This window comes from Strongylocentrotus purpuratus, unplaced genomic scaffold (genome assembly GCF_000002235.5).
Source record: "Strongylocentrotus purpuratus isolate Spur 01 unplaced genomic scaffold, Spur_5.0 spur5_scaffold_12, whole genome shotgun sequence".
In the NCBI taxonomy this organism is placed as follows: Eukaryota; Metazoa; Echinodermata; class Echinoidea; order Camarodonta; family Strongylocentrotidae; genus Strongylocentrotus; species Strongylocentrotus purpuratus.
The window spans coordinates 18,256,559-18,271,314 of NW_022145597.1; the positions used below are offsets into that span (position 1 = coordinate 18,256,559).

General features: G+C 39.2%; 2 protein-coding genes across 2 annotated transcripts; both read left to right on the top strand.

Annotated features, from left to right (window-relative positions):
* The first annotated feature begins 1,967 nt into the window (after positions 1–1,967).
* Positions 1,968–2,285, top strand: LOC115922480 (craniofacial development protein 2-like). Its single transcript, XM_030981403.1, has one exon. It carries the CDS (start codon positions 1,968–1,970, stop codon positions 2,283–2,285), a length of 318 nt encoding a protein of 105 aa, XP_030837263.1.
* Positions 2,286–2,334: 49 nt separating this feature from the next.
* Positions 2,335–3,456, top strand: LOC115922481. Its single transcript, XM_030981404.1, has one exon. It carries the CDS (start codon positions 2,335–2,337, stop codon positions 3,454–3,456), a length of 1,122 nt encoding a protein of 373 aa, XP_030837264.1.
* The last annotated feature ends 11,300 nt before the right edge of the window (positions 3,457–14,756 follow it).

Genomic DNA, 14,756 nt, shown 5'->3' on the forward strand with positions numbered 1-14,756 from the left:
GATAAAGCAAAAGAGTAATTAGATCCGTGGAAATACCACAGGCAATACCTTTTTATCGGCGGCGGGCGGGTGGGACTTGTGAAGGCCGAATAGCCCTCAACCATCCTTTTGTAGTACACTACAAAGACATAGCACATGATGATCCAGAAGGTAAGCTAGGAAGTCAATTTTTAAAAACGAGAAGAATTTATGAACACTCACATGCAGGTATCGTAGGAGTGTGATACAGATCAGGCCGGGGGGGGGGGGGGGGGGAGAGAACAATGCAGAACGAGGGGTACATTCTTTTTTAAATGGTCATTGATTATACAAACTAATAGATCTGCATCGGGACTTAAACTAGTTCAAATCTTAAACTAATTCAAATCTTAAAACTATGACAATTTTCGTTTCTCTTTCAAACTTTCCATGCGGTTCCTTCGGCATTTTCTTTATGGGGGATCAAATTCAAGAGATGGGTGGCGTTGGTTATGGTCGTAGGAGAAAACAATCGAAAAATAAAGACAGGAAAGGATTAGAAGAGGAAATGATAGGAGAGACAAACGCAAATTGAGCAGTGTTTAAAGAGAGAAAGAGAGAGAGAGAGGGGGAGATGATATTGACATAAATTATGCCTTTTGCGCGTGTGCAACATTGTCTCATTATGACGTCACGCGCCCAACATCCAGTCCGTATCCATAGCGACTGCGCGGATGCGGTATATAAAAGCATACGCGTTTTGTGCACATTATAAAAGTTGGATAGCATCTATCCGGTAGAAATATTAAAAAAGAGGTGCCTGAATGCTCTCTCTTTGTGATTTTTACGACTTTTCAGTCTTCAAACGGATAGTTTCTAGAGGCTGTAGACTGGTAACAGAGTGATATAGATAAAGACTTTCAGATTTGTCAAAAATGTTGCTGCTAGCAGCGGACCAGATTCAACAGTTCTATCTCTACAAGAAGAGGACAGATAGCAGGTATGGATGATGTCGAATATCCCCCCTTCTTCCTTCTCCTCCTCCATCTCCTCCTTTAAAACAGAAATTTGAAGAAGTTTATATAGATCCTCTAGATCTTATTCATAAATCTTCTAAGATTTAGACTCTATCATGTTGGACAATGTTATGCAGGACGCATATTCATGATGGTGCAATTTGATTATAATACTTTCTTTAAATTAAGTCCTTTATCATTTATGTCGGTGAATGGCTTTTAGATGCGCAACTTCGGTTAGCTTGCTTTGCTATCATTTCACCCTTCCATGTCTCCCCTGCATGCCCTTACCTTCCTTCTGCATGTAAGCTATCATCTTTCCTCTTCTATATCCTACCTTTCATTCTACCTCTCTGCTGCCGTTTGTACTCTGGCAACTAACATCTAAGCCCATGAGTCCATAATCGCCTCTCTACTAGCAACTCAAACTCCCACCTCCACGCTGGTGCCGGCTGGATAACTCGGGTCCGCTTTGTGGCCTGGGGAAACCGACGGGGGATGAGTCTGGGAAGGAAAACCCTAGCGTGAAACCTGAGTTCTCCTCTTGCTTTATCAGTGAATTCATTCACAATGTCAATAGAGAAGGAAAACTCATGACAGCTTTTAGAACTAAACCATACTGTAGGAGTTGCAACCACAGATATTATAAGCAAATGAAAAACTATGATGGCACAACCTAACAACACTAGGGTTAAAGTCCCTAACACAACATGTCCTGGATCAGGCATCGATTCCTTAGAATCTCATGACGGCTTGCCCTCAAAGCCTTATGGAAGGGGTAAATCTGATGATGGTGTCTGTAAAGGACGACCATTTTTAAGATGTAGAAAGACAGTAATTGTATCAACTATGAATGTGAGAACTATTAGGGAGCAAAGAAATAGAGAAGAGCTATCAACCAATTTAACAGCGCAGAACATTGATATTTTGGGAGTACAAGAACATCGAATAGTACATAATGAGCCTATCAGATATGAGAAAGTTCTAAACAACATGCTTATAACATCATCTGCAAACAGAAGTTCAGCCGGAGCTGCAATAGGAGGTGTGGGATTACTACTAAGTCCCAGTGCATATGACTCCCTAGCTAGCATGAGATCACATTCTGACCGAATACTCGTCGCAAACTTTCAAGGAAACCCTGCAACTACAGTCATTACAACTTATTGCCCAACCAACGTAGTGAACGAGGATATCATTGAAGGACACTACAACAATTTAAGAAGAGCAATTGACTCCATACCAGCACACAATGTTCTTCTTGTGGTTGGAGACTTCAATGCCAGAATTGGACCTGAGGACAGATGCTAAATATACTTACCATGAAACAACCAACAGAAATGGAAAGTACTTAGTGGACATGGCAGTTGAAAAGAACCTAGTTATAGCAAGTGGTCAGTACTGTAAGAAGAAAGGGAAATTGTGGACCTATATTAGCCCAGGTGGAAGTAAATGCCAACTGGATTATATACTAATAAGGAAAAAGTGGAGGAACAGCTTGAATAATGTTGAGGCGTATAGTACTTTTGCCAGTGTAGGATCCGACCATAGAATAGTATCTGCAAGAGTCCGTCTGAGCCTTCGAAAGAGCAAAACCTTGGCAAAAGGAAAACAGCACGATTGGAAACTTCTCAGCACTGACAACCACCTTCAGAAGCTATACAGCATTGAAGTCCGCAACAGGTTCCAGCCCCTAGAGAAGGAGGAAGAATCAGCTACCGAGAGGTATGAGCGATTCATAACAGCACATAAGGAGGCTACTGAGAAAGTTATCCCAGTGAAAAAGAAGACAAGAAAGTTGCATTTTCCCAACGATACACGTGTAATCAGTGCTAGAAATAAGATCAATAAAGCCTACATGGAGTACCAGAAAGATACAAGTGATGAAAATCGGCAGATCTACAAGCAAGCCAAGCACAACCTTGAGGAAGCATACAGTGTAGTTATAGAAGAAGATCTTGATAGTAAACTAAAAGATGTGGAGAGAGCGCATGCCAACAGTAAACATGGGCAGAGCTGGAGACTCATAAATGACATAACCGGAAGGAAAGCATCCCCGAAAGGGCAGTTAAAAGGAGACACACAGAAAGACAGGGTCATAAACTGGTTCAACCACTTCAAGAATCTTCTTGGAAGCCCTCCAGATATAGATGATGAGGATGAAGAAATTCTGCCTATACTAGAGAGTCTGAACATCAAGACAGGGCCATTTGATCTTAAAGAATATTCAAAGGCAATAAAGTCACTAGTAGAAGGGAAGAGCTTTGGGGAAGATGGCATACCACCAGAGGTTCTAAAAAGATGTGACCTGGATGAAATCATTCTGAGTTTCTGCAACAACGCTCTGATCAATGAAGAAAAGCCCCACCAATGGTCCATACTGAATATTGTACCAATACCAAAGTCTGGAGACCTGAGCCAAGGAGGAAACTATCGAGGAATCAGTCTAAGCTCCATCGTGGCCAAACTTTCAATAGATTGATTTTGAACAGGATCAGACCTGTACTTGATAGTCACCTGAGAACCAACCAAAATGGATTCAGAGTTGGAAGGACCACAGTGGGACATATTTTGGCACTTCGCAGGCTTATAGAAGGAGTAAAAGAAAATCAGCTCCCGGCTATTATCACATTTATTGACTTTCGCAAAGCCTTCGATACCATCCACAGAGGCAAGATGTTGAAGATCCTTACTGCATATGGCATACCGGAACAACTGGTGAATGCTATTGGCAAGATGTACGAAGACACCAAAGCAAAAGTAATATCACCTGATGGAGAGACTGACCTCTTTGAAATCATGGCTGGTGTGCTTCAAGGTGACACGCTTGCACCTTACCTATTTGTAATAGTCCTCGATTATGCCTTGCGAGCAGCTATAGACGGCCATGAAGAAGAACTTGGATTCCAACTAGAAAGAAGGAGAAGTAGGAGAGTTGGTCCGGAAATCATAACAGACCTAGATTTCGCCGATGACATAGCCCTGCTATCTGAGGAATTAGAGCAAGCCCAAAAACTCCTGAGCAGGGTGGAGACATCGGTAGGCAAGGTCGGGCTCCGGATGAATTCAGGCAAAACCAAGTTCATGTCATTCAATCACAGGGGGATCATCACTATAAAAACAAACGATGAAACTCAGTTGGAGAATGTACCTGATTTCAAGTACCTGGGAGCACTGATGGTGAGCACAGAAAAAGATGTGAAAGCTCGTAAGTCAGCAGCATGGAGAGCGTGTAGCAAGCTTGGAAGAATCTGGAAATCTTCTCTTCCTAGGCAGTTCAAACAACGTTTGTTTGTTGCTACAGTTGAATCTGTGCTTCTATACGGCTGCGAAGCATGGGCAGTTACAACAAAGCTGGCAAAAGAATTAGATGGTTGCTACACCAGACTTCTTAGGACAGCATTTAACGTGCACTGGAGCCAGCATATAACCAATAAGGAGCTGTACGGGAATCTACCAAAAGTATCAGAAAAGATCAGGGAAAGAAGACTACGTTTTGCAGGCCACAGCTGTAGGAACATCAATGAACCAATATCTCAGCTTTTACTCTGGAAGCCTAAACACGGGAAGAAGAAACCTGGAAGACCTCATCTTACTTATACAGACCTACTCAAGAAGGATACGGGACTTGAACTGTCAGAGATAAAAGCTTCCATGCTGGACAGGAATTATGTGTGGATGGCCATCACAGCTCGGGCAGTTGACCCGACTTAAGCAAGTAAGCAAGGTAGTCTAGATCTAGTATGAGAGACATGAAATAAAGACGCTGACATTATTGCTCTTCTTGTTCTGACTTCAGCGCATGCGTTGGTTTATTTCCCTATTTTATTTGACAGATTTTCCGTACCGACAGTTGTCGATCTTTTCATCGACAACGATGACGACATCGACGATGATGATGCCTGCCAACCTCGTCATATTACTAAAAACCACGATCTCCAGCAACGTCATTGCAGTCGGACGGATTTGATTCGGATGATGGATCAGCGACGGACGAAGATCGGGAAGGCACTGAACAAGCACAGGTAAGAACAATTCTCGTAATTCTTGAAAGAAAGGTGGTTTAGGGCCTAGATCTATGTTTTTTTACGTGACTGCTTAGAAAGCCTGAGTAGAGTCTATGCTAAATAACCAACCATGCAGAAGCCGACGGCTTTCCCAGCATATTAAATGGTCACTCCAGCACTGAGGATTAAGAGACTGCTTTAAGTCCTTGATAATGAAATTACGAAAATGGGCACTGGCACATCAACTTGGTTTTGAACCCACGACCTTCCGGTTATAACCCCCGCGTTGCTCAAGCACTGAGCCATTGCACCCCTGCCCTGCATGATCTTTTAACTTCTTGCTCCGCTATTGTTTAGACTTCACAGTACAATTTTATGAAAACAAGCACTATTTAAGGAGTTAAAATCACAATAAATTATAGCATTAGACCTATATCGCGCTTGAATAATAACTAGTCGTCACTACCATCGCCGCCATCACCGTCGTTGTAGTCTTCGTAATCATTTATAATTATCGTTAACATCATCATGACAGTCGTCGTCACCATCAGCGTCTTTAATAGGCTATCATAATTATTATCATCATCATTTTCATCACTGTTCTTCAACATCGAATCCATCAATATCATTATGAGCCTGAGGAGAAGCATTTGTGGCGGATTCATAATTTTGCAAAAGAGCGGGCACTAGACATTCCTAAACTATGATGACAAGCAACAGCAAAGACACAACAACAACAAAATAAAAACTCACACAAAATTGACCATCAAGTGAAAAGGGAGGGGCACATTTTTTTTTTGGTACAAACTTGGGTTTCCAAAGAGGGCACGGACCGGTTGTGACACGGTACTGACAAACCCCCTCCCCCCCCCCCCCCCCCCCCCGCCCGTTTGGGGATATCTTCGTTAAAAATGAAACCCATGGTTAGGGTTTTTTTCTTGAAAAGTGACCCATAATAGAACGGCACACCCCCGTATGTTTTAATATGTGAGTACCGCCCCGCCCCCCCCCCCCCCCCCCCCCCCCCCCCCGGGTGTATGTTAGTGGATAATATAGGGAACTGGGATTTGGGAGTATGGAGAGACACAGGTCGTACCTTTCATCGAATTATTTCCATTTAAAAACAAAATTTTGTAATAAAAAGGGGGTCGTGATTTTATAGAAAGACCTCTTCACACTCTACGACCGTGCTTTTGATTTCATTCGAAAGCTTGCGAGAACTTAGATACATCCTAAGACAGCATGATTATGCATGGGGCTCTCGAGAAATCAACTGTAAAGGCAATTTCTTTTTTCTATAACTCTTTACCATTATTGTGGCATTTAGAAATCATGGTCGGATTATGTCCAATTTCCATTTCAACGTCAATGACGAAGCCTTATTTAAAATTAATTTTTAAAAAATTTGATGCCAAATTGGATTCAAAACGCAAACAGCTTTGCTACTGGTCTTACTTAATATCTCCGTAATTGGTAAGAAAATGCATCCATCTTTTGATTTTATTTATTACTATAGGTTTGCAAAGTTTCGTTCTCTCTCATATTTATAAGGCACAGAATGTTGGAGCGTTCATGGTCTTTACTTACATGTAGCAGAACTGTTGAACATATTGCCTCTATGTTTAAATGTCTCATTTTATGATAATATCTTCGAATGAAATATATTGCAACTCGACTTTTAATACAGATATTTGGCAGAAGAGAAAAATTTAGCCATTGAACAGCTAGCGACGGACCGCGCCAATTTAATGCTAGAACGTCATCTTTTAGCGATCACCAGGGAGAGAATGAGGATGAAGAGGGAGATAGGGTCATTATCCTCTGGTTGTCTGCGAGGACTCATCAGGTCAAAGTTCAAAGGTGAATGTCAGAGAAAATGTAATAGCACTCATCATTTGAAAAGGAAATAGCTTACTTAACTCGTCTCCTCCTATTCCTCGCATCATCAGAACCATCATCATCACCATCATCATCATCATTATCACCATCAAAATCATCATGACATCATCATCAAAATCATCATCATCATCATCAACGTCAACAATATCAACATCATCATCTTCATCATCATCTTCATTATCATAATTGCTGTTGTCATCGTCGTCCTTAATGTAAAGTGAAGATCACGATGTTGGTGTGGAGGAGGAGGATGAGAAGAAGGGATGTAGAAAAGGAAGAAGGGGAGAGGAAGGATGAGGAGGATGAGTGGCGAGTTGTTGATGATGTTGTTGGGCCCTAATGTTAGTCTTTAGCTACCTGTGCTGTTTTCTCATTTTTTTATTTTCAGTAAATGCTTCAAGTTTTCTGCTTATATTTACTTACTTATATACCAAACAACTAGGTTTTCCTCCCGAGTCCTTAAGTGTGGAATCTCTACTCGACGTCGACAAAAATAACAATTCAAAATCATCGGCGGCATCGACATCAGACATCGACCCTACTAGGAACTTTCAGGCGAATGTCATGCTCGAAGATCGGCTTCGGAAACTTTTTCCGAAACTGCGCGAACGAAGTCGGAACCTAACGAACAAGGACGAAGCTACTAAGCTACAGGAAGATATCAAAGTGAGCTGAGTGTCATTTGTTTGGGATATCATAGATACTTAAAAAGTTAACGGTGACAGTGTTAGGGCTGATATTACGTGCATAAGTAGATTAAACAAAATATTATCTAGCACTCACACTGAAATGACGCGAAAATTAGATAGGAGTCTTTGGGGGCACACAAAATGCGTATCAATAAGTGTATTAAGAAATTAGATGAAAAGGTAGGTCGGGTGAGATTTATCTGGGTGCCGTCTTATAATGAGTTACGATTGATCCAAATCAATCAGTCCTCAATCAAACGCAAGTTTGCAGTCTCCTATCTCTTATGTACATAGCTGCGATTGATATCAACTCTTTATAAGACGGGCCCCTGGAAAAGGAAGGGATTGGGGTCTGATGGCATACAAAATAATGAAAGCATCTTTCCTTGAGTACTGGCGTTTCCAAATATTAATAAGGGGCGTGATGGCCGGGAGCGAAAGTTATCTTTACCACGTGAAGGACTTAAGCCTTTTGGGGGATCCGGAATAGGGAAAGGAAACAACGAATCATTGAAGTGTTTTATGCACTTGACACATAATAGTCCAGTAGACGGTACCATAGACCATGTACATGACCTGGAAAAGTTGATAAGTACAAGGTTTTTTTGTTGATTCGTGTTCTAGATGGGTATTGAAGTAAATTCAGCTTGGTTGCCAGCTTGGCAACCTTGAGCAACTTTTTTATAGCCTAATAATTATAATTAGCATAATCATCTATGTGCAATATGTAATAATGTTGCTATAATCTCAATCCAGGAAGCCTGAAAACATGGATAATACGACTTTTTAAGGGTTTTCTATGACGAGGAATTCATTTATGACACCAATTTTTTTTATTCCAAGTAATGCAATATATTGTCTTAAATAGTACAATGAGCATTAATGAGCTAATAAGCATGTGTACAATATATGGACTTCATTGTCATTGTTTATCTATAAAGCCTAAAAATGGTGCAATGCAACATTGTAAATCACTTTTGAAAGGCTGATTATTAATTCAAGAGAAGATATTCCATGTAGATGTATATAATTAGCCTAATTATCATATACAGTGTACACTGTATGTGCCAAATGTAATAATGTTGCTAATCTCAATCCAGGAAGACTGAAAACATAGATGACTTTTTCAGGGTTTTCCATGACGAGGGATTCAGTTTTTATTTTTAAGTAATGCAATTGGCTTAATATGTAATTATTGTACTAATAAGCCTAATTAGCATTATGTAGAATATCAATTATTTGGGACTCTATTTAGCTGCACAAATTGTATGTCCAATGTGGTGGTTATCTTGGTCTTAAGGCAATGTTGTCGAACCTCATGAAATGTCTAGGAAATGACGGGGTCATCATACGCATTGATGGTTGGGCTTCAGTCCTTGGATTTAGAGAGACTGTCGGAAACACACTGAATTATGGTTAAAGCAGATGATAATGATGGAATTGATGATGTGGTGAGACAGGTACGTCCATAGGCCAGGGATGTTGAATACAACAGTGCGAACTATGATCTGTCTATGTTTACCAAAGCTAGAATCATTGAGAGTACAAGCCCGACGTTGCTCAAGCTTGTGGCAGAATTCCTGGAAAAGTATTACCATAATTATTATCCATGTTTTCAGGCTTCCTGGATTAAGCTTAGCAACATTATTACATATTGCACATATATGCTAATTAGGCTTATTATATACATCTACATGGAATATCTTCTCTTGAATTAATAATCAGTCTTTCAAAAGTGATTTACAATGTTGCATTGCACCATTTTTAGGCTAACAATGACAATGAAGTCCATAATGTACACATGCTTATTAGCTCATTAATGCTCATTGTACTATTTAAGACAATTGCATTACTTGGAATAAAAAACTGGTGTCATAAATGTATTCCTCGTCATAGAAAACCCTTGAAAAGTCGTATTATCGATGTTTTCATGCTGCCTGGATTGAGATTAGCAATATTATTACATATTGCACATATATGCTTATTAGATTATTATGCTAATTAGATTAATTATACTACATATACATGGAATATCTTCTCATGAATTAATGATTAATCTTTCTAAAGCGAGTTTCAATGTTGCATTGCACCATTTTTAGGCTTTATAGATAAACATTGACAATGAAGTCCATATATTGTACATATTATGCTAATTATGCTATTTAAGACAATTGTATTACTTAAAAATAAAAATTGGTGTCATAAATGAATTCCTTGTCATAGAAAACCCTTGAAAAGTCGTATTACCCTTGTTTTCAGGCTTCCTGGATTGAGATTAGCAACACTATCACATATTGCACATAATTATGATGATTAGATGATTATGCTAATTAGGCTATAAAAAAAGTTGCTCAAGGTTGCCGAGCTGGCAACCAAGCTGAATTTTCTTCAATACCCATCTAGAACACAAATCAACAAAAAAACCTTGTACTTATCAACTTTTCCAGGTCTGAAAAATTTCTACAGGACTATAATCTTGGTTGCATACTTGGGTTATTTAATGGTTTCACGGGCTAGTTTAATTTGCCCCCCCCCCCAACAAAAAAAAACACCTCATAGCTAGTACGACTATAATACCGACACGCAAAGATGAATATATTTTTGCAACGAGATGATATCAAAAATTAGACAGATGCTAACGAGAGAATTAATATAACTTGGTAATATGTACATTTTTTTTTTCTTTTGCGATAACACACTTGTACATCCAAAAATGCCATTCGTGTTTCAATGTTTCCTTGTCAGTACCAAATTCCTGTACAAAATTCTAAAATACCGAATCGAAATTCTCCATCGTACAGTTGCAGGAAGAAATTCTAAACTATCTCTACCTGAGAGTCGAGTCGACTATCTTCAAGAAATCCTTCAAGAAACCAACGAAAAACAAGCCGACCTCCATGGCGTTGGTGCCGCTGTCCTCATCGTCGACGCTTTCGACGCCAAAATCGGATGATAAACGGCGCAAGAGAAAACAGCAGCAGACGTCGACGTCAACGACCTCGTCGAGACTGAGGACGAACAGCTCGGCTGATACCCGGAGCTCCGGGGTAGGGTCCATGGACAACCTGTTCAGGGACGTGATCGGGCAGATTGGGACGGAGAGCAGCTCGACGTCGCGCAGCACTTCGGCCACGGGATCGACATTTCGGCAAGTCACGATCGAGATCGTTGATTCATGAAGAAAAAAGACGAAGAAATTTAATGAAATTCTTTTCCCCATCCCCGTTTTTGTTACGTAGTTGAAGTATAACACGATCGGAAAGACTTTCAAGTAATCGACTCAATTAACGGTGTTGCCAATACCCTATTTAAAGAAATAGAAATATGTTTGGATTATGTAACATGACGTAATGTTTGCTCAAGAAGTGAGGAACAGGGCTGTTAAGACTGTGTAATAATCTTTTCTTTTCTTTTCCTTCATTATGAAAGTCTCTGCGATTAGGTGATTTTTATTGAGACCTTTAAGCGTCAATCGCGTCTATTTTTCCCCTGATGGGAAGGGGGGGGGCGCAAATCCCGGATGGAATGATCCATCGTTTCCAGATCCGTACACTCTTATTTCCACAGCGTCAAATTTCACTCTAAATGGCGTCAGCTGGGAGTCAGCTCTATTCCTAGTTAGAGTGACACGGAAAAGAAGTCATCTTGACTATGAATTGAGTCAATTCTCAGCTGATGCCACACAATCCGAGTCAAATTGATTCGGAATCCGTGTCACTTTAACTAGGAATAGAGTTGACTCCCAGCTGACGCCATTTAGAGTGAAATTTGACGCCGTGGAAATAAGAGTGTATCTCTCTTCCAATTTATGACGCAGTTTTCCTCATGCTGGAATCATTTTATATTTATCCAAGATAGCAATGCGTGGAAAAAGTACGTGTATATCCCGGGGTGGGGTACTCATGGTTTGGACGGCGGTGTGCCACTCAAGCCTCGAAACCCCTATCCATTTTTAAGGGCCATTTGGGGGGACGTTTCTTAGAAGTAAAGACAATTTTTAACAATTTTCTAAATTTTTGAAATTTTGAAAAACCGGCCCCATGTTTGTGGAAATGTGACCCATTAGAACGGCACACCCCCGTATGTCTTAATATATGATTACCCACCCCCCCCCCCTCTCCGGTGTATGTCAGTCTATATATATTTTTTAAACCGACAAAATAAATGAACATTGACTAGTGGTGAATTTAGAATTCTCTTGCCGGGGAGGGGGGGGGGCAGTAAACATAGCCTTGGGAGTACACATTATGACAGGTTGGGTTTAGCCGGGGAGCATGCCCTTATACCCCCCCCCCCCCCATCCACCACTTTTGTCGTCTCATTTAGCTTGGAATCCAGGCAACATACTTGTTAAAAGCTTTTTGAGGAATCACGAGCTTTTTCCTATCGAGTGACAGGTCTTTCACTTTCCGCCAAAAGGGTATATAAATACGATGGCAAAAAAGGGCACTTTTAACACCATTCTGCAATGCCTATAGAAATTAATTTCAGCTTATAAAGTCAACGTCACGTTCTCACATTTCAATAGGCAGGATTGGTGATGCAACGGGATATTGAAATTTTTTTAACGTTAATTTTTAAACTCAGCAATCTTGGTTATCGTATGGACCACGAAATTTTTATATCAAAATGATAGGGATTAACAAGTCTTGTATTAGACATGATGTGATCATTTACTATGGGTTAAAGAATACTTGTTTTGTCTTCAGCATAATATATACATTTTGTTCTTAATGTGGAATTTGAAAATGACAATCGTGTGCTTTGTATTTGGAATATATTTGTTAAAATAAAATTTCAACAAAAGTTTTAAAATACTATCAATCAAAGTAATGGATGTTCTTCATGTATACTACTCATGTTGTTGCTGTTTATCACTTACATGTATATGATTTGTAACATAACATAGGGGCACAGACAGGGAGGGCGAGACCTTATCATTTGGCAGTGACAAGACACACAAAGACAAAACAATTTGACAGTCATCCATTAATTTAAACATTTTTTTCCAAACTTTATTATATATCCTTCCTAACTTGCACATTATGTAATTAAATTCTTGATTAATAAACACATTTAGAAGTAGTGCAGTTTACAACATTACTTTAATTTTTTTTAAAACAATCAAAATGGTGACATGAATATGAAACATTTACTAGACAATATATGAAATTTAGTATAGGAATGGTAATTTTTTGGGACTCCGGTTACGTACTTGCAACAACAGAAAAACCTAACACAAGTCACAAATTTTCCTATGCAGTTTTATGAATGAAGAGTGTGCAAAGAAAGCCATTATAGAATCGAAAAATGTTGTTCCCCCCTCCCCCCTTCCCCCCACCCCTCCCATTACAATGCAATAAATCGAAAGGCACTCAATGGTCTTTAAACAAAAGGGCAGCACAGTTTGCCAAATTTCCTATCTTCGAATGTGACTGGCCGGCTAAGTGTTAATTAACGCTTGTTTGTTATTGAATCAGTTAGAAAACGATTAAGAGTTTATTTAAAAGTTCAGTACAAGTTTTTAGTAGTACCCATAAGACACAATTTGGGGGGAGAAATGTTCCGAGATGACTTACATGTAGCCGATTAAAATACAATGGAAAACACAATTACCGGTAGATCATGACTTGCAATTGACAGAACTTTTGTAATGTCACTTCTCTGCTAACTTCAGTAAAAGAAGTTTCACAATGATGGTATCAATTTAGGTTTCAGACCATACAAAATGTGTCATCCCCCCCCCCCCCCCAAAAAAAAGAAGGTCGCTGTATAAATAATTGTGCACACGGAAGGGATTTAAGTCAGCTCTGAAAAGGACCTTTACCAAGTAGTAGACATCGCATTAAATACACTACAATTACACTCAAATTTCAATGGGAACATCCCGCATCGTCCCGCAGTTTCATCACTGAAAGACGACGCAGAGTATTTCAATCATTTGCATATAACATTTAGTAAAAGAAGAAATATCTTACAACATCAATGCATCAAATATCAACATTTCTTTTCTTTTTCTTTCTCTATTTGCTGCTACATTGTTTCTACATTGTGAATAGCCTACTGCAGTTCTGTTAAACGTTGGATAGTCCAGAAATTGAAGCATATAATCATATATATATATATATTCCAATGATACTTGGGAATCAAGTGTAAGCATATATATACATTAGCTGCGTACAATCTACATGTAGCCCGTATCCCCATTCAAATTAAAGGTATATTGTGTGTTTGGAGCCGGAAGGGCGTTAACTCTATGCTCAAGTACATGTGTATGACTTAGTGCCTTTCTGATTCCGAACACACAATATGCACATTACATCTCAAAATGAAATCATAAAGAGCAAGAAGTTATATTTTAACTCGTATCAGAGTCTTGTTGACTTATGAAACTGATCAGATGTTTGATTTTTAGCTATTTACATTAACATTACCGGTATCTGTGGCAACTAAGGACTCATAATTCAATGCAATTCAGAGACTATTGTGCACTATGAATTGATTTGTGACATATATTTCTTTTTTAAAGATAATTGTTTTACTTTCACATTCTTAGTCTTCCAATCAGCTCTTAAGTGTCCATTCAGTATAGAAAGTACATTGATTGTGATAAAAATACTCATATTGTAACAAAATGTTATAAGTAATCGGTTTGTAGATCGATGTACATGTATGTTGTATGCTAAACTGTAAATATCACAGCACTTCGACATGAATGACAAATGTAACAGATGCGTGCATGTAGGATTTACGTGCTAATTATTGTAATGACTATTCCTTCACTGGCAAATAACTAAAAGTTAATAACTACATCAACATAAACATCATCATCACTGTAATCATCATAAACATCATCATCAAGATACTTCAGTTAGACCTACAATGAATGTAGGCTTGTAGTCCCGGGGGAAGTTTCACAAAACTTGTCATCAGTGACAAATGACAGTTTTTGTTTTAAGCAAGTGAAATCCTTGCTTCCTATTGGTTATCGGCAGATTCTTAACAGATTTTTGTCATTTGTCATTGAAAAAAGGGCTTTGCGAAACACCCCCCTGGTTTCAGTGGTTATATTTTGACTTTGATTCTAGATGGAATGCTAACTGTTGAACCCGTCACCCGACTAAAAGCACTGTAGACTTAAAAAAATACAGCATAGGTTAATTAAATCAATGCAGTGAGTTGTTGTT

Bases quoted from the DNA above. Each gene is read 5' to 3' on its own strand.
- LOC115922480 (XM_030981403.1), top strand. From the start codon at position 1,968: ATGCTTATAACATCATCTGCAAACAGAAGTTCAGCCGGAGCTGCAATA.
- LOC115922481 (XM_030981404.1), top strand. From the start codon at position 2,335: ATGGCAGTTGAAAAGAACCTAGTTATAGCAAGTGGTCAGTACTGTAAG.